Source organism: Archocentrus centrarchus, chromosome 15 (assembly GCF_007364275.1).
Source record: "Archocentrus centrarchus isolate MPI-CPG fArcCen1 chromosome 15, fArcCen1, whole genome shotgun sequence".
Classification (NCBI taxonomy): Eukaryota; Metazoa; Chordata; class Actinopteri; order Cichliformes; family Cichlidae; genus Archocentrus; species Archocentrus centrarchus.
Window position 1 is genome coordinate 29,806,875 of NC_044360.1, and position 24,536 is coordinate 29,831,410.

Here is a 24,536-nt window from a genome sequence, read left to right on the forward strand (position 1 = left end):
AGAACATGAACACGCTTCACTTCCATGATAAAGCAATGCCCTCTACAGGAAAAGCAAGAGTACCTCGGCTTTTCTTTCTTTTCTTCTACTTACATTCTGCTTAGATTGTACACATATACATCTGATGTAGATGAATAGAGCTGTCACTGTGGAGGGAACCCCCCCCCCCCAAAGAAAACCCCCAAAAACATATTTTATTGCAAATTAGTAGTTTGTGGCCTCAAAAGCATGGAGCTGCTTCACTGTCCAGTATGGTCAAAGTTAATTCTGTTCACACCTTTTAAAGATGATTTGTTTAGCCAATTACCAAGTTGCTTCAAGTGTTAAAGAGATACTCGCCATAACATTGAGCCTGCATACATCTAAACCACTCTGTGTTGGCTGTTATTTTCATTAAACTGCAATCCCACGGCATCCCCATGATGAGTAATCAGACTCTGTCCATTTCTTCTGTAATACTCCTCCAGCAGTAATTCCAGGCTGACTGCATCCGCTGAAATGACACCTTAACCCGAGAAGTGACTTAGTAATACAGACGAGACATCATTTGATTCAAGGCTTTTACCTTCAGGAAAGAAAACATATTTTGAAAATAACCCTTCACTCTAGTTTCTGCCTTTAAGTGGTAAATGTAAGACCTTTATACGAGTCTCGAGATGGAAATGATTTGCAAAACCCATACTTTTTCTGCTTTCAAATGATGTACTTGAAGTTACAGAGCACCTTAATGGTTTTCAGGAAATGCCACTTTTGTGTTGGAGTGCTGTGAAATGTGTGTGCGCTTCTTGTTAAAGGATAACCTTCTCTATTCCCCTCCTCTCTCCTGTGCATTAGAAGAAAAACGTGTGTTGCCTATAGCTGTGTCGGTGCATCAGGGGAATGTTGCGTGTGTGTGTGTGCGTGAGACTCTGCTCTGATAGCGTGTCAGCCTGAATTAGCCTCCGTTTGGTGTGGGCCTGGCACACACCGCTGCCTGCCCTCTGCCCACCACCCCACATATGTGCCCCAGATTAGAATTAATAACCAGCACTGCCAATCATGCTTTAATCACAATAACTCTGCATTTAGGGGGCACTGGGAGGTCACAGACATCTGGGCTTTAGGATGGCCAATCTGGAGCAGCTAATAAGGCAAGTTTGCAAGTGTGTGTATGTGCCTGTGTGCCCCTGATGGACTCATTTTGAGTGCTGGTGGTGGCAGCTGCTCAGGTGAGCCCCAGAGACTGACAGGAGGACTACAGGATGTTTTAAGGTGCAGGACAACACACCAACAGAGCAGCTGGAAAATACAAGATTGATTTGTGCATACACTTTATTTATGCCTCTATAGGTGGATCAGTATTATGAATAATATGAGGACCATGGATAGGACATCAGCTACTGCAAAAGACCAGCTATATTATTAGCAGCCAGCAATATTATGTACATACTGCATTCTGTCGAAATGTCACGGAGTTATTTCACTTCTCATATTATTTAATTGACCTTTCATTGATGACAGTCCTTCCAGGAAGGAGGACAGCATCTGGGAGGAGACCGGTCATCTGGGGTAGATTTAGAACTTTTAATGTCCATCGGTGGCCCAGAGGTTTCTTCAAAACAGCTTTATGAACAGGCACCACCTACCATAGAGTGTATGCAATGTAATGTAATATCTTTAATGATGTAATTTCTCACTAACTGGTTATATGACAGTTGGCAACAAGAACTGCAATCATGCATTTGTAATAACTGGCAATGAGTCTGTGGAAGAATTTGCAGAACTGTTTTATTTCAGCCACATTGGACGGCCTCGTCCAATGTGGCTGAAATAAATTATTTGCATTTAGTCAGTGCAAATAGCTCAGTTGGATTTAAATACTGACTTTGACTTTACAACTCCAAAACCTTTGGTTTTTTGCTAGTGAAACTGAATTCACAATTTAACAAGGGAGGCAATAACTTTAGCTCTGCTGTCGATGACAGACCACAGGCAGCGGAACTTATCCAATACCGAGCCGTGTTTCAGACAAATTCCAGCATCCATCCACCTTTTATTAAATTTGCTACTCCTTGGTCATTTCTCATTTCACTTAATAAATCAATAATTTAAAAGCTGCATTTTGCATTTACTTATCTTTGTCCAACATCAGCATTTGTTTGATGATCTGAAATATTTAAGTGTGACATCTACAGGAAAAAAAAAACAGGAAGGGGACAAATACTTTACAGCACTGTATGTCAGACCCTCAGAGACAGGCAGCAGCACATCCTGTGAGCTGCATAAATGAAGAGTGAAGCTTGACAAATGAACAGTAGCTTGGCTATATTAATCAGTCTCCTGGTATTTTCACGTAACAACTAAAGCCTGGTAATTGCAGCCTCCATCAAAGCAACAAACTAGAGCGGGAATGTAAAGAAATTATACAATACATGGATGAAAAATACCTTTAACCTCGAATAACTGGAACTATGAAGATTAAAAGCTGTAAAGAGTTTTCCATTGGAAATTTGATGAGTCCACTCCTGTGACTGCACAGAACAGTGTTATTTCAACCTAACTCAAAGAAATAACCTAAATAAGGACATACAAAACTCAATGAAAGATGTAGCAGCCAAAGAACTGCATACAATATTTTCCATAAGACCTGGAGAGCAAAACTGAGCTGAAAAGGTAAAGTAAAGTAAGTTGCACTTTAATTTATCAGCTTTGTAGTCATTTGGCACCATAAGCCAGTACGTGCTAAAACAATTCTAATGATGTGAGGCAGTAAAGTTCAACCACATTGTTTTTCAACTGTGCCACAGTGGTAAAAATACAATGCAGGTTTAATAAGTATAAACCCATGGGAAAGTATAACTTCTTTACTCAAGTGAAGTTTTTATTTTTTGACAAATTCAAATTTTTCTTCCAGATTTAAATTAACTTCACGATAAACATCAATATTTAAAAAGTTAGCTGCGAAATACTGACATTAAACAACAATAGCCAAGATTACATAACCTGGACTGACTGATTGAACCAAAAATGGATAAAATGGCAAATATTTTTTTATAACTTCTGGTGTGTGGCAACACTTAATTCAGGCAATTGTTCAGAGGACACATCATACTAACTTTGTTTTGGTCAGAATTTAAAAAAAAACAAGGATTTTAAGGTGATTTCTCGATCATCTTAAATATTCTATGGAACACAGCATCAAGCAGCAGAATCAGTAACGTTACTGCTTACATTATAACTGTCTAGCTGTTCATGAGCTTCTTGGAGCCTTTGTTTTTGGACACTATGATGAACTCCATAAGCAAAGTATATGCTCAAACCTGAGAAAAAGGGGATAGTATGTTATCAATTTACCATCCTTTTTTCCCTTGACACATTTATATGCACTCTACAAATGGTGTGCAATCCTAGAAGAATTAAAGCATTCCATATCAACATTGGTTATTTGGAACAGTTGAAAACAGCACATTCTTACCAATTGCCATCCAGACAGCATAGCTGGCCCAAGTGTCTCGTTCCAGTTGAACCATCAAGTAGATATTTATGAGGACACTTAAAACTGGAATTACAGGTACACAGGGAACCTGCAGAAGCAAATGAACTAATAACTGATTGTGTTTGTAATGTTGACTTCTTTTAAAATGACACTTTATGGACCGTGCTTTGTGCACTGGTGCGCAGTCATGTTGGAACAGGAAGGGTCCATCCCCAGACTGTTCTCACAAAGTTGGAAGCATGAAATTGTCCAAAATGTCTTGGTATGCTGAAACATTAAGATTTCTTTTCACTGGAACTAACGGGCCGAGCATAACTCCTGAAAAACAACCCCTCACCATAATCCCCCTTCCACCACAGTTTACCCTTGACACAATGTATATATAAAAATATAAAAACATGATTTATTCATAATGCCAGCCAGTGTTTAATGTGGGTTTAACCTGGGTGCCCTCCTGTAAATAAACACACCTTGTGTTTGCTATAAACTTTCTGTGCCATGAAACAGACCTTTAGTGAGGCCCACTAACTGACCCCCCCCCAGACAAGCTGTATTCAATTATACTGAAAAGGTGCAAATTCTCAAGAAGCATGAAATCCTGCATTTAGAATCAGGTTCGTGACACCCTCTGCTTTACCATGAAAGCAGCTTTAGTCCTGCTCTGTGGCTGTCTCCGGATGATAACAACTGCAAAGACCAGTGTCAGCACGAGGACACAGACGAGCAGTACACTCCATACTTCTTGTTTGCGGAGGGAGTCCAAGGCCTCAGACAGGAGCACACTTAAAACGATCACCAGGAACACTGCGGAGAGGTCGGAGCTGTCAGGAAACATTAACACTGGAATTGTTTCATTTCTATATTCATAATGCATTTGTGTTAGCACTGAGTATCTGCTCAACATACAAAGTACCTGGCACAGAGAACTAGGTATCGGGAGCCTCAGCAACTCTTAGAGTGGGGTGGATGTGTAATAAAGGATGACTCACAAATAATAATGGTGAGAATGTTGACATTTTTAGAGGTGCGGTGGTTCGAAATGGCTCGAAATGATGGCTTGAGCAGCTCCCTTATTGAGAATGGTTCTTGTCTGAGGACAAAACCAGCATCTTCTTTGTACCTGTGATGAAAAACCCACCAGACTTACACAACTAACAACTAATCTAATGCGGAACTCTGTATGACTAAGTAGTTTTTTCATGTTGCAACATCTCAAATCCAATTTAAACAGACATTTTAGCATTTCATGAAAAAAGAAAATTTTGAAATTGATGGCAGCAGCACATCTCAAGAGTTGGGACGGTACCATGTTTTCCATTGTGTAGCAATCCAGTCCACAAACTGGGAACTGAGGAGACCAATTGCTCAACCTTTGGAAGAGAAATGTTTTGCCATTCTTGTCTGATAGAGGATCCTAACTTCTCAGCAGTCCTGGGTCTTCTTTGTTGTATTTTACATTTCATGATGCACCAAATGTTTTCAGTTGGTAAAAGGTCTGGACTCCAGGCAGGCCAGTTCAGCACCTGGAGTCTTGTATGACAGCATTCTGTTATAACAGCTGCAGTATGTGGTTTAGCATTGTGTTGCTTAAATATGCAAAGTCTTCCCTGAGAACTACATTGTCTGGATGTTGCTGTACAGTTTACGGACACTCATCAGTTGTTCTTTTTCCAGGGTGGAATGATTGTACAGCATTCTGTTTAATTGCCCCCCCTCCAAAACAAACAAAAAAAAAAACTCCAACAAAAAACAAAACAAGAATTGGGTACACAATTTTGAGATTTGGTGATAAAATGCTGGTCATAAAATTAGAATATCATGAAAAAGTTGATTTATTTCAGTAATTCCATTCAAAAAGTGAAATTTGTATATTATATTCATTCATTACACACAGACTGATATATTTCAAATGTTTATTTCTTTTAATTTTGATGACTGACAACTAATGCAAACCCCAAATTCAGTATCTCATAAAATTAGAATATTACTTAAGATGTTAGATTCAACTCATTGTCTTTGTGCGCACAAGGCACACAACGCAATGATCATTGTGTCATGCAGCCAGAGACCGGCGCTACCATTAGGCAATGTGGTTTAAGTGTCTTGCCCAAGGACAACGCAGTGCAGGGACTCGAACCTGCAACCTTCCGGCTGCAAGGTGAGTGCCTACCCACTGCGCCACTCCCACATTCCAAAATACGAACATGAAAAGTATGAGCATGTACAGCACTCAATACTCCTTTTGCCTGGATTACTGCAGCAATGCGGCGTGGCATGGAGTCGATCAGTCTGTGGCACTGCTCAGGTGTTATGAGAGCCCAGGTTGCTCTGATAGTGGCCTTCAGCTCTTCTGAATTGTTGGTTCTGGCATATCTTCCTCTTCACAATAGGTCAGGTGTGTTTGCTGGCCAATTAAGAACAGGGATACCAGGGTCCATAAAGCAGGTACTGGTAGCTTTGGCACTGTGTGCAGGTGCCAAGTCCTGTTGGAAAATGAAATCTGCATCTCCATAAAGTTGGTCAGCAGCAGGAAGCATGAAGTGCTCTAAAACTTCCTGGTAGATGGCTGCGTTGACCTTGGACCTCAGAAAACACAGTGGACCAACACCAGGAGATGACATGGCACCCCAAACCATCACTGACTGTGGAAACTTTACACTGGACCTCAAGCAACGTGGATTCTGTGCCTCTCCTCTCTTCCTCCAGACTCTGGGACCTTGATTTCCAAAGGAAATGCAAAATTGACTTTGATCAGAGAACATAACTTTGGAGCACTCAGCAGCAGTCCAGTCCTTTTTGTCTTTAGCCCAGGTGAGACGCTTCTGACGCCGTCTCTGTTCGAGTGGCTTGTCACAAGGAATACGACAGCTGAAACTCATGTCTGCATACGTCTGTGCGTGGTGGTTCTTGAAGCACTGACTCCAGCTGCAGTCCACTCTTTGTGAAGCTCCCCCACATTTTTGAATGGGTTTTGTTTCACAATCCTTTCCAGGGTGCGGTTATCCCTATTGCTTGTACACTTGTTTCTACCACATCTTTTCCTTCCCCTCTCCTCTCTATTATTGTGCTTGGACACAGAGCTCTGTGCACAGCCAGCCTCTTTAGCAATGACCTTTTGTGTCTTGCCCTCCTTGTACAAGATATCAATGGTCATCTTTTGGACAACTCCCCATTATTGTGTAGCCTACCGAACCAGACTGAAAGACCATTTAAAGGACTTCGCAGGCGTTTTGAGTTAATTAGCTGATTAGAGTGTGGCACCAGGCATCTTCAATATTGAACCTTTTCACAATATTCTAATTTTCTGATATACTGAATTTGGGATTTTTGTTGGTTGTCAGTTATAATCATCAAAATTAAAAGAAATAAACATTTCAAATTTATCAGTCTGTGTGTAATGAATATAATATACAAGTTTCACTTTTTGAATGGAATTACTGAAATAAATCAACTTTTTCATGATATTCTAATTTTATGACCAGCACCTGTGTGTGTGTGTGTGTGTGTGTGTGTGTGTGTGTGTGTGTGTGTGTGTGTATATAGCCTCAAATACAAATATATATATACAGCCCCACTAATATTTTCTTAAATGTCCCTTATCAAGTTTCACCTTGATGCTTTTCATAGCCAGCAACAAGCTTCTGGCATAATTCTTTCTGGATATTTGACCAATCTTCTAGGCAGAATTGATATTTAAATTAATCGTTTTCCTAGCACTTACCTGTCTTTCAAACATAGTCGACAACTTTTCAATAGGGTTGAGGTCAGGGGTTTTGGAAAGGGAATATAAAGCAGGTTAACATTGTCTTCTGGAAAGCCAATACCAGTTTTGATATTTGATATTCTAATACCAGTTTTGATATTTGTTTAGGATCATTGTCCTGTTTCTGTGTGTCCGAGTTTCAACCATGTCTGCTGAGTTGAGGTGAAGTTGAAGAATTTGGAGGTAGTCCTTCGTTATTCTATCCACTTTGTGCAATGTCCTTGTACCACTGGCAGTAAAACAGGCCCAGAGTATGATGCTACCACCACTATGCTCGAAAGTTAGTATAGTGTTATTGGGTTTGAAAGTCTCATCTTTACTCTTTCAAACATACCTCTTGTCACTGTGACCAGATACCTCAATCTTTGTCTCATCTAACCATAACACTTTTCTTTAGAAGGCATTTGACTTGTCATTATGGGTAGCTTCAAAATTCAGTTGATCTTGAAGGTGTCAATTTTAAAGCTTCTTTCTTGGTTAGCACCCTGAGTCCATGGCAATGAAAAACTTGCTTCACTGTGAACAATTGCGCTGGTGTTCCAGCAGTTTCCAGTTCATGCAGGCTTGAGATTTAGAGGTTCCTAGGTTGTTCTTGAACATCCTAACCAACTTCCTTTGGTTAGGAAGTTGTACAAGGCAAGTACAAGTGCCCCAAAGTGGTGACACTTGTACTTGCACAAAATTGTCTGAACTTATGATCTTGGAATCTGTAGTTGTTTAGAAATCACTCCAAGAAACCTTCCAACTTGTGTATATCTACAGTTTTCCTTCTTAGATCATCATTGAGTTCCTTGGATCATTGTTCTGAATCTCCTTTGTGAATCGCCACCTTATGGTGGAGGGGTTTGTGTGTCCCAGTGATCCCAGGAGCTCTGATGTCCGGGGGCTTGTCCCCCTGGTAGGTTCTCTCGTGGCAAATTGGTCCTGGGTGAGGGGCCAGACAAAGAGCGATTCCAAAGACCCTTATGAAAGAGTCACCAAGGAAACTCATTCCCAGGATAGGGTTACTGGGGCCCCACCCTGGAGCCTGGGGAGGGATCTTGAGGGGGAGCATCTAGTGGCTGGGCATTAGCCTGTGATGCCCGGCCAGGTGCAGCCTGAAGAGAAGACATGGGCCCACCCTCCGGTAGGGCCACCACCCGTAGGAGGCATCGTAGGGGTTGGGTGCAATGTGTGTTGGGTGGTGGACAAGGATGTGACCCTGGTAGACCAATCTCCGGCTATTGAGACTGGCTACTGTGACATGGAATGCCACCTTTCTGGTGGGGAAGAAGCCTGAGCTAGTGCATGAGGTTGAGAGATACCGGCTAGATATATTCAGGATCACCTCAACGCATGGCCTGGGCTCTGGAACCAGTCTCCTGGAGAGGGGCTGGACTCTGTTCCAGTCTGGAGTTTCCCTTGGTAAGAGGCGACAAGCTGGGGTGGGTGTATCCCCTCAGCTTGCTGCCTGTACATTGGCGTTTTTACCGGCAGATGAGGGTTGCTTCCCAGTGCCTTTGGGCCGGAGAATGGGTTCTGACTGTTGTTTGTGCTTATCTGCCAAATGACAGTTCAGAGTACCCACCATTTTTGGAGTCGCTGGGCGGGGTGCTCAAAGTTGCTCCATCCGGTGACTCCATCGTCCTACTGGGAGACTTCAACACTCATGTGGGCAATGACAGTGAGACCTGTAGGGGCGTGATTGGAAGGAATGCCTCTCTGCTCTGAACCCGAATGGTGTTTTGTTATTGGACTTCTGTGCAAACCACAGTTTGTCCATAACGAACGCCATATTCGAACATAAGGATGTCCATAAGTGCACGTGGTACTAGGAAAACCTAGGTCGCAGGTCAGTGATCGATTTTGATCTGCGGCCGTATATTTGCAACACTCGGGTGAAGAGAGGAGCTGAGCTGATCACCACCCGGTGGTGAATTGGATCAGGTGGTGGGGGAGGATGCTGGACAGACCTGGTGGGTGGTTTGGGTAGTGACTGAAAGTATGAGACTGCAAATCCTAAGGGTGTGTGGCCTCTCCCTTAGCAATAGGGTGAGGAGTCCAGCCATTCGGGAGGGGTTCAAAGTAGAGCTGCTGCTCCTCCACATATAAAGGAGCCAGTTGAGGTGGTTCAGGTATCTGACTAGGATGCCTCCTTGGGTGCCTCTTGGGAGAGATGGGAGGAGGCCCTGGGGCAGAGCCAGGACACGCTGGAGTATATCTCTTGGCTGGCCTGGAAATGACTTGAGGTCCCACTGGATGAGCTGGTGGAGGTGGCTGGGGAGGGGGAGGTCTGGGCTTCTCTGCTTAGGCTGCTGTCCCCACAACCTGGCCCCAGATAAGTGGAAGAAAATGGATGGATGGATTGCTCTGAATCCTGGTCAATCCATTGAGTGCTGTGAAACAAATTCTTTGTATGCTGACAAAGAGGAACTACCAGTTGTAGTAAACCATGATCACTAATGATTAGTTAATAACCTTTGGCCTTGTCAAGTTAAAGACAATGTAGAACCTTCAGCATGGCTTTGATATTTAAGCCTGTATATATAATTTTGACCCTGTGTGGATCAGAGAAAATCCAAAATAAACAAATAATTTATTGTTTTTTTAGAATCTTTAAATATGTCTGGTGTACAATCAGTCATTCTACTCTGGAAAAAGAACAGTTCAAAGAAATCATTAAAAGCCCCAAAGTAGTATGACATTCAGCCCATGAACTGACCACAACTTTATATACCTTTCAGCTCTGATGATGCTTTTCCAGCTGTGCAAGCTGCCAATTCCATAGGCACTGGTATACCCCCATACTATCAGAGATACAGGGTTTTGAACTGAGCATTGATAACAAGCCAGATATTTCCAAGAAGAATTTCAAATTTTGATTAATCTGACCACAGAACAGTTTTCCACTTTGCCTCAGTCCATTTCAGATAAACTTGTTAACATCAGTGTTTCTGGATCCTGTTCAGATATGGCTGCTTCTTTGCAGGATGGCACACCAAACTGTATTGACACACACACACACACACACACACACATCTGTGCACAGATTTTTCCAGATTCCCTGAATCTTTTGATATTATGCACTGCAGATGATGATGATCTTCACAATTTTACATAAACATTATTGTGAATTTTTTTCCACAATCTGCAGTCTTAGCACTTTGGCAGATTGTTGAACCTCTGTCCTCCTTTACTTCTGAGAAATTTTGTCTCACTAAGATGCTCTTTTTTTAATACCAATCATGTTGCGAGTTACTCCGTTTCAAAATATTCCTTCAGCAGTTTCTTTTTAGTACCACTTCTTTTTTCATAAAATCATAAATTGTCAGTTTAAATATTTGATATGTTTTCTATGTACTATTGTGAATAAAATATGAGTTTGATATTTGCAAATCATTGCATTCGGTTTTTATTCTTTAACCCCAATTCCCCAATTCAAATAAATAAAAATGCATGTAATTATTTACATTTTATACAGATCCCAGTTTTTATGAAATTGGGGTTGTATTATTTTGTACGATGAAGCTCTCAAAGTCATGCTCAGTTTCTGAGCTTACCTAAAGTGAGTTTCAGGTGTGTACTTGTGAGCAGAAACTGTGACATCATGATGTCATAAAGCCAATCTGGGATAAAGAGGTGTCTTGCACTAATTTAATTTGAAAAATTTAAGCCTGTGTTGTATAAACTTTGTTTATGATGATCTTACAGTGTTGTACAATGTCTATTCACTAGTTAAACTCAAGATTATTAGTCAAACATTGCTACGGCCGCAGACTGGAACAGCAACTACAACAGTCTGACTCCAGGGGACTGTGGCAGGGACTACGCACCATCACGGACTACAAAGCACCACACACACACCCGGTGAGTGCCGACGCTTCTCTGGCTGATGAACTCAACATCTTCTTTGCGCGCTTTGAGTCGGGAAGCCGACAGCCCGCTGCGCTCCCGGCCGAAAGGGGCGGAGACACTCACTGTGACGGAGCGCGACGTGAGGAGGGCGTTTAGACGTGTAAACACCAGGAAAGCGGCTGGACCAGACGGTATTAGTGGACGTGTCCTTAAGACCTGCGCTGACCAGCTGGCACCTGTGTTTACACTGATATTCAACCTCTCACTGAAACTGTGTGTGATTCCCACCTGCTTTAAAAAGTCCATCATAGTCCCTGTCCCAAAGAAACCACACCCCAGCAGCCCCAATGACTTCAGGCCCATAGCGCTCACCTCTGTGGTGATGAAGTGTTTTGAGAGACTCATCAAGACATTCATCACCTCCTCACTGCCCACCACCCTCGACCCACTACAGTTTGCATACCGGCCAGAAAAGATCCACAGATGACGCCATATCCTTCCTTCTCCACAAGACCCTTTCACACATAGACACTGGTAAGGGGAACTATGTGAGAGTGCTGTTTGTAGATTACAGCTCAGCATTCAACACCATAGTTCCCTCCAGGCTGGTCTCTAAGCTGCTGGACCTGGGCCTGGCCCATCCCTGTGCAGGTGGGTTCACAGCTTCCTGACCAGCAGACCACAGGTGGTACGAGTGGGTCACCTCACCTCATCCTCCCTCACCCTCAACACTGGATCCCCCCAAGGCTGTGTGCTCAGCCCTCTGCTGTACTCACTGTACACCCATGACTGCGAGGCCACGTCAGAGTCCAACGTCATCATCAAGTTTGCTGACGACACTGCTGTTGTGGGACTAATCTCCCACAATGAGGAGACAGCCTACAGGAGAGAGGTCTCCCGCCTGGAGAACTGGTGCCAGGAGAACCACCTCCTGCTCAACGTCAGCAAAACGAAGGAACTGATCGTGGACTTCAGCAGGAAGCAGCAGAGGGACTACCATCCACTTGTCATCAGTGGTGCTGACGTGGAAAGAGTGGACACTTTCAAATACCTGGGAGTGACCATCTCACAGGACCTGTCCTGGACTCATCACATAAACATCACTGTGAAGAAGGCCAGACAGCGTCTCTACCTCCTCAGGCGGCTGAGAGACTTCAAGCTCCCACTCAAGGTGCTCAGGAACTTTTACACCTGCACCATCGAGAGCATCATGCGTGGGAGCATCACCACCTGGATGGGAAACTGCACCAAGCAGGACTTCATGGCCCTAAAAAGGGTGGTTCGTTCAGCTGAACGGACCATCAGAACCACCCTCCCCAACCTGCAGGACATTTACACCAAGCAGTGCAGGCTGAGGGCCATGAAGATCCTAAAACAGCCCAGCCACCCCGGACACTCTCTCTTCTCCCTGCTCCCATCAGGCCGGCGTTACCGCTGCCTGAGGGCTAAGACTGAAAGGTTGAAGAAGAGTTTTTACCCACAAGCCATCCGTCTGCTCAACTCTGAGCCCTAACTGGACCATTATTGCACAATGTAAATCTTATAATTTATAAAAGTGTGTATAGTGTATAGTATATAGAGTATAGTGTATAGTGTGAATTACTTTTTTTTAATTTTTATTCTTCTTATTTACATGTGTGTGTATATATGGTTGCAGGTACAAAATACATTTCACTGTGCATTGTACTGTGTATAACTGTGCATGTGACAAATTAACACTATCTTAATCTTAATCTCTCTTAATGGTAGTTTATCCATTTTTGATGATGTTAAAGACTTTGGTACTTATACAGTGCTTTTCTGCTCTGAGCACTCAATTTACTGCTTTTTATTCTCCTTAATTTTAGAATAAGTTACTGCTTTTTACTGAACATTACTGTAATTTGTTATATTGAAAACTTACCTTAATATAAGAATACATACTGCAACAAAAGTGTATGCAAAGATGGTCCCAAGAGAACTCAAGTCCACCAGTGCCTTGAGGTCAAATAAAAGGACCATGAAAGCTGCAAAAACATGAACATTCAGTGTCAACTACAGACTACACAAAAGTCTGACATCTAATTTACATTTGGCCACAATCCCCTTCAAAGTTTGTTCCCTTTGAAGACCAGTGAATGTTACATCATGGTCTTTGGAAATCTTGTTAAGACCAATTTCACTTGTGATTGCCTACATAATATAAAAATGGGAACCTTCACCTTTTTTTTTTTTCTCCCCTTTCCTCTCCATTTTGAGAAGAGAACAAAGTTGCCAGGAGAGAAATCAGTCTGAATTGTTGAAGGTAAAAAAAAAAAAAAAAAAAAATCACCAACCACCATATTATTTTCATTGGTGGCTAAAGGTTTAGGTGGCTAAAATGAACTAACCAATTTAATTTTAAAATTAAATAATTTATGTTCAAGTTGTTTAAGTTTACTAAACCTAAACAACCTTAGGTTTGGGAATAACTCATGGTTTGGGTTAAATAGGACCCATTTACAATCTCAAACATGTTTGTAAGCTCAATCTTCTTGGCTTCATAGGTGGAAGACCCATCTAACATCCAAATCCCTAACATTTTATGTGCTCTGGTTGATGGAGACAACTGGGGTTTCATTATTCTAAATAAGTAAAGCTCGAGCTGCCTTACCAGCCACTGCTCCTGAGGACAATGTGGCCAAGACCGGACTTTGCCTATCACTCAAGTAGCAGAGTGGCTTGAAGAGAAGCCCATCTCTGGCCATGGCAAACATCACCCGTGGCATTGGAAACATCACTCCCAGTAGACTGTAAATGACAAATCAACTTTATTTTAAAGGTTACATCACAGGTACGATGATATAAGTTACAGATAAACACAGATTTTTTTTTTTTTTTTAAGCAAGAGGATGAGGGATAATCACAAAGAATGTTGCCTAGTTGATGTTTGCATAGTGGCAACCTCTAGGACTGAAAAGTGCCAAAAACTGCAGTTCCAGTAGCAAGGTATTCCCCATATATTTGCATGTTAAAATGGCCAGCTTATCAGCTCATAAGCCTGGTACAAAAACAATGAATATTTCCCATCTTCATACTATACAAGGTTTGATTATTTTTTTTAATTTATTCTTTTTTAACTTGTGGTCTGGTTATTTAACGATCTACATGGAGCTATTGCCAATAATAGTCTGCTAAGCTTCTCCTGTCAGCCAGTGTTGATGTTTGTGGATTCGGGAGCATTTTTAAGGGAATTAAGACACATATATCCTGTCCAACAACTTCTCCAGTTTTGGTGAATGAAATTCTAGTATTCAATCAGTCCATTACCTAGCCCTAATTATCACACGTGTATCTAGAACTTAGCATACTACATATTTAGTTTCACTAAATATTTGTGAATCACCTCTGCAAATCGACACCTTAGTGGAGGTCTTTGTGTGTCTCAGTGATTCCAGGGGCTGCATTGTCCAGAGAGCAGGTCGATGATTGATTTTGTAATCATATCATCAAACCTGCGGCCATATGTTCTGGACACTCAGGTAAAGAAAGATGCCGAGCTGTCAGTTGATCACCACTTGGTGGTGAGTTGGTGACATGGTGCACATAAATGTATAGTGAGGGTGCACTGGGAATGCCTGGCAGAAGCCCCAGCCCGTAAGAGCTTTATCTCCCAGCTACTGCAGAACTTTGACAGCATTCCAACGGAGAGTGAGGACATCAAGTCAATTAAGTCCTCCTTCACTGAGACACTGAAGGCATGCCTTTTGACATGCCTCGACAACACTGCATGGAGATCTGGGGGCAGTGCCATCTTCAGAAAGGGGAACCAAAGGATGCAGTCTTCGTGAAGGTCTATGCCAGGGTGCTGGCAAAGGAGTCAAACCTTGGATTCAAGAGGAATAATGTGGTTTTTGTTTAGATGAACACTGGACCAGCTCTTTGCCCTATCAAAGATATTTGAGTGTGCGTGGGACTTTGCCCATCCAGTCCACTTGTGTTTTGTAGACTTGGAGAAGGCATTAAACCACATCCCTCAGGTATCCTGTTGGATGTGCTGCAGGAGTATGGGGGTGTCTGGCCCATTGTCATGGGCCATTCAGTCCCTGTACAACTGCAGCAAGAGCTTGATCTACACTGCCGGCAATAAGTCAGACTCTGGTGTGTGTTGGACTCTGCCAGGGCTGCCCTGAGTAACTGATTCTGTTCCTAATTTTTATGGACAGAATTTCGAAGTGTAGCCAAGTGGCAGAAGGCTTCCATCTTGTCGTCCTGTTCACTTCCACAGACGGTGGCCTCCAGCTCACACTGGAATGGTTCACAGCAGAGTGTAAAGCAGCAGGTACAAGAATTAGCACCTCCAAGTTTGAGGCCATTGTCCTCAGCCCGAAAGGGTGGAGTGCCTACTCAATGTGAGGGACTGAAGTCGAGGAATATCTTGGGGTCTTGTACATAATTGAGGGGTGCGGGAGATTGACAGATGGGTTAAGGCAGCAACTGACGTGGATTATGATGCGGATGCTGCACCGGTCCATCATGATGAAGAGAGAGCTGAGCGCAAAAGTGAAGCTGTTGATTCACTGGTCAATCTATGTCCCTACCCTCATCCATCATCATGAGCTCTCGGTAGTGACCAAAAGAATGAGATTGCAGATACAAGCTGCTAATATGAGCTTCCTCCAAAGGATGGCTGAAATCTCCCTTAGAGATAGGGTGACGAGTGCAGCAATTCAAGACAGGCTCAGAGTAGAGCTACTACTCGTTCACATCAAAAGGAGCCAGCTGAGATAGTTTGGGCATCTGACTAGGATGTCTACTGGTCACCTCTTGGGTGAGGTGTTCCAGGCATATCCTACCAGGAAGAGACCCCAGGTCACACTGGAGAGATCTCTCTCGGCTGGCCTGGGAACACCTTGTGTTCCCCCAGATAAGCTGGAGGAGGTGGCTAGGGAAGAGGGAGGTCTGGTTTTCTGTGCTTAGGCCATAACCAAGTGCCAAATAATTGGAAAAAATGGGTGGATGGATTTATTTCAAAGTTTCTTTGACTGTAGGAATTATATATATTTTATGTATACCAAGATTCTTATTTTTGTGTATTAAGTGTGTAATTTTGTAAAAAGTGAGTGTTGAGTGTTAAAAGAACCATTATTTTTATCAGTACATGTAAATAAAACAATGCATGTTTATAGCACAGATGTGTCTTTAAACATGCAGTTTCTTTTTAACAGCTGTGCAGAATAGGTCTACAGATTATTACCTTGTTGAAAGTGCACAGAGGGATCCCACTGCCACAGCATACTTTGCTGGCTCCCAGCCAATGTAATCAAAGGCCACAGGTATTGGACTATGAGTGTCGAGCAGATAGTAGGGTATCATAAGTGTCAGAGAAGCTGATACTCCAAAATAAGCCAAGAAGCAAATAAGGAGGGACATCACAATCCCAACAGGCAAGGCTTTTTGTGGGTTCTGCACCTCCTCTCCTAGAGAAACAAACTAATTAGTCTTACTGTATACTTCCTGATTTAGGTCCAAGAGCTATCTGCTAATGAAATTAACTATGCACAAATGAGCCAAAAACACTCCCAGATGAAGAGACTGACATTATCTTGCAAGAAAAGCACACTATATAGACAAAAGTATTGGGCCACCTACACATTATACCCTAGAGGAACTTTAAGACAACCTATTCTAAATTTATTATGGGTCCCCTTTGTAGTTATAACACCTTCCACCTTTCTGGGAATGTCTACACGATTTTGGTATGTGTTTGTGGGAATTTTTGCTCATTCATCTACAACAGCATTCGTGAGGTCAGAAACTGATATTGAACAAAAGGGCCTGGCTTGGCTTGAAATCTCCCTTAATATTCATTCCAAAGGTATTTGATAGGGTTAAGGCCAAGGCTCTGTGTGGGACAGGCAAGGTCTTTCATACCAAATTCATCTATCATCTTTTTATGGACTTTGTTTTGTGCACTGCTGCACAGCCATGCTGGAAGAGAAAAGGGACTTCAAACTGTTCCCACAAAGCTGGAAGCAAACAATTGTCCAAAATGTCTTGGTTAGCTGAATCATTAAGATTCTCTCTTCACCTGGAACTAAGGGACCTGCAGAAAAATAACCCCCATACCATTATACCAGTGGTGGCATGCTTTATACAACTCCATCTGCATCTGTTTGGGATTTTGCTTGGTGACATAAAACTTGCATGAAACTGCTTGGCCATGCCATGAAACTCCCAAATCAAAGTTTTTGTGCTGATGTTAATGCCAGAGGCCGTTTGGAATTCCACAGTTATTGAATCAGTAGATTTAGTGGTAGTGATAGTGGTTTTTAACATGGTCTTTGCAGTTACAATAATCCCACTTATAGTTGACTGTTTAATACTTGGGATGGAAAAAAAAAATCTCACAAAATGACTTGCTGCCTGAAGGATTAAGAGGCTTGGCCCAGTACTTTAGTCCATATAGTGTATTACACTCTGGAATATATCAAACTATTCTCTTCATGAGACAAAATCTTTGTGGCCAGATAAGGGGTCAGAGTATCTCTGAAATAAGGCTTGTTGACATCCCAGTCAGCATGGCCTGAGGAGAGACAGTGCCAGATACCACATTCTGAATTGTTTTTGAGTCCATGTTTGCAAGGTCAAAGCTATTTTAGCAGCAAAAAAAACCCAACATTGTATTGTGTAGCAGTGATCAACAATTTTTGGCTCATTAGTGTATGCAAAAGAGGTGTCTTTTCAGTCAGTTCAAGTCAAAAAATACCTGTACTGGCAATGCAGTCAAATCCAACAAAAGCTTGGAAACAGGTTGCTGCCCCAGCCAAAGTTCCCTCAAAACCAAAGGGGAAAAACCCGCCGATACCGAAGTCAACAGTTTCATTTTGGGCCGTCTCATGTTTCCTGCACAAAGAAACAATAGTTTTATAAGTTGACATTATTTGGAAAAAATCATCAGTTTGTATATTTAGATAGACTCTATATCCTGATTAATGAGCAGACTAACACAGTAGCAGGAAAATATGAATATAGTACTGTATCAATGTCAGTCACCACTCACTTACTTTATATTTTGCTTCCAAACAGCCAGACTTTCTTGGATTTGCTGCAAGTAGTCTTTCTGAAGGTCTTTCAAATAAAATCCCCCCCCCCCCCCCCCCCTTTTTTGGACATTGGCTGCTTTCTCATTCATTTTACTATTCCGTGTACCGTTCCATTTTTAGAAGAATTTTTGTTTGTTGAGCCACTTCACACTGACCTATAATCCTTCAAGCATATAAAAGGCAACTTGATGAAGATGAACCAGTGTTTGCTAAGTTTATTGTTATGTGCACAAAGAATCTATTTTAAAGTACATCTTTAGGCATGCAACATGCCTAAAGATGTACTAGCAGCCTCTCACAAAAATCACTTATTCCTTTCCAAAGAGCTATTAGCCAAAAACAGGCATCTCTCAGCACAGTGTGCAGTTCGTTTGAGGAAACTGGACAAGTAGTGGAAAAAAGAAGTAGTAGCAGGCCTAAACTCTCTACAGCAAATGACCAGCATTCATTTTTTTAAGGGAAAATAAAATCCAGCAAAGACCTAATATAGAACTTGAGACTGATTTTTGTTCAAGTTGTCATCAATGTGTTCAGGAAAGAGGTACAGCACTGTGCCCATAGGAGTGGTTTTCATTGTTGAATTTCCTCTGTAATTATTGTATGGCCTTTACCTTACAATATAAAGTGCCAAAAGGCACCTGTTTGTTGTGATTTGGTGCTATATAAATAAAATTGAATTGAACTGAATTGAACTGAGTACTAATAAGTATAATCCTAAAGTTGCCTGTAAATAATGTATAAATTTAATTTAATTGAAATACAACATGTGCAAATGTTGAACCCTTTAACCTTTTGGTTATTCAAAATAGGGCACTTGCAGCAATGTCCTTGTCTTCAATTCAAACTCCCCTGTTTGTAAAAACTATTTTTTCCAAAACAATTACTTTTAATCATTTAATCAAATTACAGTGTTTTATACATTCTGTCACCATACTGAACTGAGAACAGGTTTAGGTCCACTTTATATCTGGAAATTTTTATTGTCCTGGACACAGTGCTGTGAAAAAGTATTTGTCCCATTTCTTTTTTTGCATATTTGTTGCAAATTTCCAATTTTTATATTAGACAAGTTAATGTGAGTAAATACAAAATTAGTTTTTTTTTAAAATGATGATTTCAAACATATCTGGGCCCTATGTGAAAAAGTACTCTGTAGCAATTAGTAGTTTGCTTAAAAAAAAAAAAAAATCTGGAATTTTTTTTTTTTTTGAAAGTGTGCGTCCGATTAGATCTGGTGTAAAACTAATGGTATTTCATAAAAAGAACACCAACACTCAGACATGGTGTAGTAGTGTGATGGCCTGCTTCAGGAGCTGAATGACTTGTTGTAATTCATTGAGCTATGCTCTACCAGAAAATCCTGTGTGATCATCAGAGGTGGGAAGTAATGAAGCACAAATACCTCGTTACTGTACTTAAGTAAAATTTTCAGGTATCTTTAGTTTGCTTGAGTATTTATTTTTCTGACAACTTTTTACTTTTACTCCCTACATTTTTACACAAATATCTGTACTTCCTACTCCTTTCATTTTCAAAACAGACTCATTACTTTAAGTTTCAGATATTTGAGGGAAGTTTTCATTTCTGGTTACTGTGCCTTCAATCATCAAACTGATTTGAGTCTAAATGGAGGAACAATAACACATAAGAGACAGTCCTACTGGTATATCCTCCATCACCGGGACTAATTGTATACAAAGAGATTAAAGTGGCAAAACCATATAATTTATCTATCATTTATAGTGCTATAATCAGGGGTTACAGTGGACCGGTGTCTAAGTTGTGGTCGTGATTCAGTATCTAGTTAGCGCTACTGAAGAGGAGCTAGCATAAAGGGAGTAACGTGTGGCAGGTATAAATGCAATGTTTCTAAATGCTCAGCAAATATCAGCAAACACACAAAGTGTCCACAGTTTGTCACACAGTGTGCCTGCTAGCTAAAAGTAGAGCTGCTGTATTTCCAGGGAGAGAAAAGAATGAGAGAGAGAAGTTCACTCAGATTAAAAAAAAGAGGACAGGAAAGGAAGGAGACAGGTTAGATTTAAAGGAAAGGACTGCAAAACACACTGAGGTATGCTAACTTTGTGTATTTCAAAGATTGTATGAAAATACTGCAGTAAACAGGTTAGTTTGCTGTACTGTATTTACAGTAAAGCTCTGTGTTGGACTGGTGCACAGCGGCTGTGTTCATGGTCAGAGTTACAGGTTACATGAAGTGAAGCTGAGATTAATTTGAATCATAGATGTTGATGCTGAGATTCATTCACTGAATTCAACATTTATACAATCTGTATACTGTCAGTATAAAGACAGTATAAGGAGTATACTGTCCGTGTAGGGGATGGAAATCAGCCAAGATAGCTTGTGAAATACTGGGTTACAGCTTTATGAATTCAGTTCATCCACACAGAGTTTGAGTAAACCTCAGAGCAGCAGCAGGAGGTCCGCTGATCACAGCCTGCACACCAAGAAAATGTTTTGGAGCTCACAATAAAAAGTTTTGATTCTTGTCTCCAAATTTAGATTGGAATAACATTTGTATTCTTGTGTAATATTTTATATTATATTAATATAGCAGGTTCAGTCGGCTTTACACAAAAATAGCTGGTAGAAACTCCTCCAAAGAGCTACTTTGAGTACATTTCAGAGCCTGTACATTTTCATTTTTACTTGAGTAAAGAAGTTGAACTAGTACTTCAGCTTTTACCAGAGTATTTTTTAACACAAGTATTTGTACTTCTACTTAAGTAAAGAATGTCGGTACATTTACCACCTCAGGAAGCTCAGATGCACCCCAAAAATCAAGGTTTTGGAGTGGCCTGGTCAAAGTCTGGACTTAAATCTGTATGAGCTTAAAGAGGCAATTCATGCTAAAAAACCCTCCAGTTTGGCTGAACTAAAATAAATCCACAAAAAAAGTGTGGGCCAAAATTCCAGTAATAACTAGGAGGAATTTTGGCCCACTCTTTTTTTGTGGAATTATTTGACCTTGATTGCAGTTCATAGTGCATATTTTTGGTCTAATATTGAAATTAATTTTATGATCTGAAACGAAGAAAGGAGTCACATCACTGTATCCAGAACAATAAAAATTTCCAGATGTAAACTGGACCTAAACCTGGTCTCAGCACTGAAGGTTAAGTTAAAAAGTGTTTTTAGTGAATTGACTTTTGCACTACAACATAGAAAAAAATCTACAATTAAAATTTGAATGATAATAATAAACAGAAATGAAACTTACTCCATTTCCCAAGTTGCATTGAGAACTGCCTTTTCACTGATGCGCCAGTGTTTGATGTCTCCTTTGATAAAGCCAGAGATGATGATAAAAATCAACACAGACACATTTACTGCAGTAAAAACAGTATTCAGGATCGTAGACTCCTTCACACCATATGCAAGCACCCCTGAAAAAAAAGGGGGCAGACAAAACAGGTGTATTTTACCTTCAAGTATTTGTTAATACAATAGATGTAAATCATTCTTAAATCACAAAATTGCAAATATTACCAGCAAGCAACATAATCAGCATGGCAGCAAAGAAGTCTGGGTATTCAGCCAAACCAGGTGAGTCCATCGGTGTGTGTTTCCCCAGATGTTCAGCAATAACATTGTTTAGCAGGTCATCAAAAGCTCCAGTCCAGGCTTTGGCTATACTAGATGTTCCTGAGAAGAAAATAAATGAATAAAATAAATACACAAACACACATATAAACACGCAAACTACAAAAATCCAGCCAATTCGGTACCATTTAAATCATACAGTAGGATTAACTCCTGTGTGAATAAGTGAATCTGCAACGCAACAGAACTTGCATTGCAGATTAGGATTGAGGTCGTTGTTAGTGAAGGCTACAAAAACCAGACAAATTATGGCACCCTAATTTGGAGTGGCACTGTTTTATTCTCCATCAACTTTGCAGGGGGAAAAAAAAAAAAAAGCAGTTTAACTGCTAAGCTACATGCATGCGCGCACACACACATACACACACAAAATAGGTTCATTAAAACCTTTCCTATGCAGGAAGATACACTGAGCCAATACAATGAACATAAAAATGCCACGACACTCCGTAGAGCTGACTAGGGCTGAGTTGGGTGAGTTATTTGTGGGTTTGTGACTGTCTCCTTTTACATCACAGTAATTTATCCCATTTTTGATTCATAAAATCAGCTTTACTAAACATGTTCTCTTGTGTAACAAAATAACAAAATATTTAAAGCAAGCATTTATCAAGATCCAAACAAATAAATAATCAGTTCACAGTACCACAACATCTGAGTCCATGCTTTTTCCACTTTCCACCAAACTGTGTGGAGAAAACTGGATTTGATGCATACACACATCACTTGAGATCCTGAATTTCTGAGTATTTTCTCAAATACATGGTCAAAATCTGTAGAGGTTTTTTCTCCGTCTCACTTACTAATGACATAAGACAGCAGCAGATTCCAGCCAGTCACAAATGCCCACACTTCTCCTATAGTCACGTAGCTATAAATGTAGGCTGAGCCTGTCTTTGGGACACGAGCTCCAAGCTCAGCGTAGCACAGCCCTGCCAAAGTTGAAGCCACTGCAGCAACCAGGAAGGAGATGATGATGCTGGGACCAGCCACTTCCCTTGCCACCTCCCCTGAGAGCACGTAAACCTCTGCTCCAAGTGTGCTGCCGACACCCAGGCCGACCAGGTCCAGGGTGGTCAAGCATCGGCACAAGTTGGACTGCTCACCTTCCGGCTCCAAAGGCTTTTTGCGGGCCAGGGAACGGATAAACAATAACACTTTGGCAGAAGATGTTCTGAAATCAATAGTACTGTCATTCATTTAAAGAACCAACAACAGGGAATAATTAAAGTATCATGTGGCCTCTCTGTGCCTGAGTGCTGAACAGACCAAAATAAACATTACCTGCAAGTCATTTCCCAGGTTCTGTTTCACAAAACCAGCTTATATCTGTTTCTGCTGTGTGTAACAGAAAAGAAAGAGGAAAAAAAAAAACAACCTTTTTCCAGCTAACAGCCTGCAGACTGCTACAGGTGCAAACCTGACATCAATTCAGCTAATCAGCGCACTGCCTCACACTTCCTGATTTACTACTTCTCCCAGTGAATTTTCAGCAGTATACTGTGTGTGCTGGGAAAGCCTGATGCTGCCTTGGACAGACAGAAATATGCAGTTATTATTGTTTTTATTTTACTGTGGAATATAGATACTGCTTTTACAAGAAATTGGGAATTGTTTGTAGAGGAGCACAGAGATTTTGGAGAAAACCCCAAATGTGGTAACTCCCTGAATCACTCTTGGCCTTCACTTTGATATCTCACAGTGATTTATGACATGTTGGACTGTTATTAATTTCCAACATTAAACTATTCCATCAGAATTTATCTCTGACTTCTAAGTAGCTGGCAAAATCCCAGTGCCCAGCACAGTTATAGCCATGTTGTCCTTACTAAATAAAAGTGTCCATAGTTTAGCACAGAAAATAGGGTAAACACATAGATGTTTTCTGCTTTTAGTGATGGTCAGCCTTTGGATATCATGTTGACACTTTCACTTCTCCAGCTGTGGCCCAGCAGCATATGACCAACTTTTTCCAGGATCATGAAAGTTATAAATTTAGAGTGAAAACAAACTTTGGGTAACTGCACAAGATTATTTCAGCAGTCCTGCAGTGATTTATGTTGGATCTGTTCATTGTCATGGTATTTTTTTTCTTTTAGATCAGATAATTCATGAATGATTAAAGAAAAAAATCTCTCATCAGCAACATTAAACCTGTCTTCAGGATGAAAGATAAGATAAGATAAACTTTAATGATACCACCTCAGGGAAATTTGCACATTACAGTAGCTCAAGAGCAGATAAGGATGAAATAAAATAAAATAGAAAACACTATATATATAAAAAATATATCAATACACATATACATCAAAACACTATATACATTTGTAGCTGATAATTTGCAGTTTCTACACATATTAAACAGTATGCATTATGGGTGGGAGTGTAGATAAATAAAATGTATATGTACCATATGTGAAGGTACACTGTGTGTATAAATGATGGCAGTAGAGTAAAGTGTCCAAGTGAGATCATGATGTGTTATACAGTCTGACTGCTGTTGGGATGAATGACCTGTGAAAGCGCTCCTTTCTGCAGTGAGGATGTTTCAGTCTCTGACTGAAGGAGCTGCTCAGCTCACCCACGGTCTCATGCAGAGGGTGATGGGGGTTGTCTATAATGGATGTGAGCTTTGCTAACATCCTCCTCTCACCCACCACCATCACAGACTCCAGAGGACATCCCAGCATAGAGCTTGACCTCCGCACTAGGTTGTCAATCCTGCTCCTGTCCCTTTAGGTGCATCCACCCCCCAGCAGGCCACTGCGTAGAAAAG

The 24,536-nt window shown here is 41.1% G+C and overlaps 1 protein-coding gene across 1 annotated transcript; it reads right to left on the bottom strand.

The window, feature by feature from the left end:
- Window positions 1-3,127: 3,127 nt before the first annotated feature.
- LOC115793239 (cationic amino acid transporter 2-like) lies at window positions 3,128-24,442 on the bottom strand. Its single transcript, XM_030748123.1, has 12 exons — window positions 24,421-24,442; window positions 22,564-22,917; window positions 21,647-21,802; window positions 21,378-21,543; window positions 17,800-17,936; window positions 16,288-16,510; window positions 13,705-13,841; window positions 12,976-13,078; window positions 4,465-4,595; window positions 4,113-4,279; window positions 3,455-3,563; window positions 3,128-3,299 (listed from the first exon to the last, which is right to left on the bottom strand). Exons 1-12 carry the CDS (start codon window positions 24,440-24,442, stop codon window positions 3,178-3,180), a joined length of 1,827 nt encoding a protein of 608 aa, XP_030603983.1. The 3' UTR covers window positions 3,128-3,177.
- Window positions 24,443-24,536: the final 94 nt, after the last annotated feature.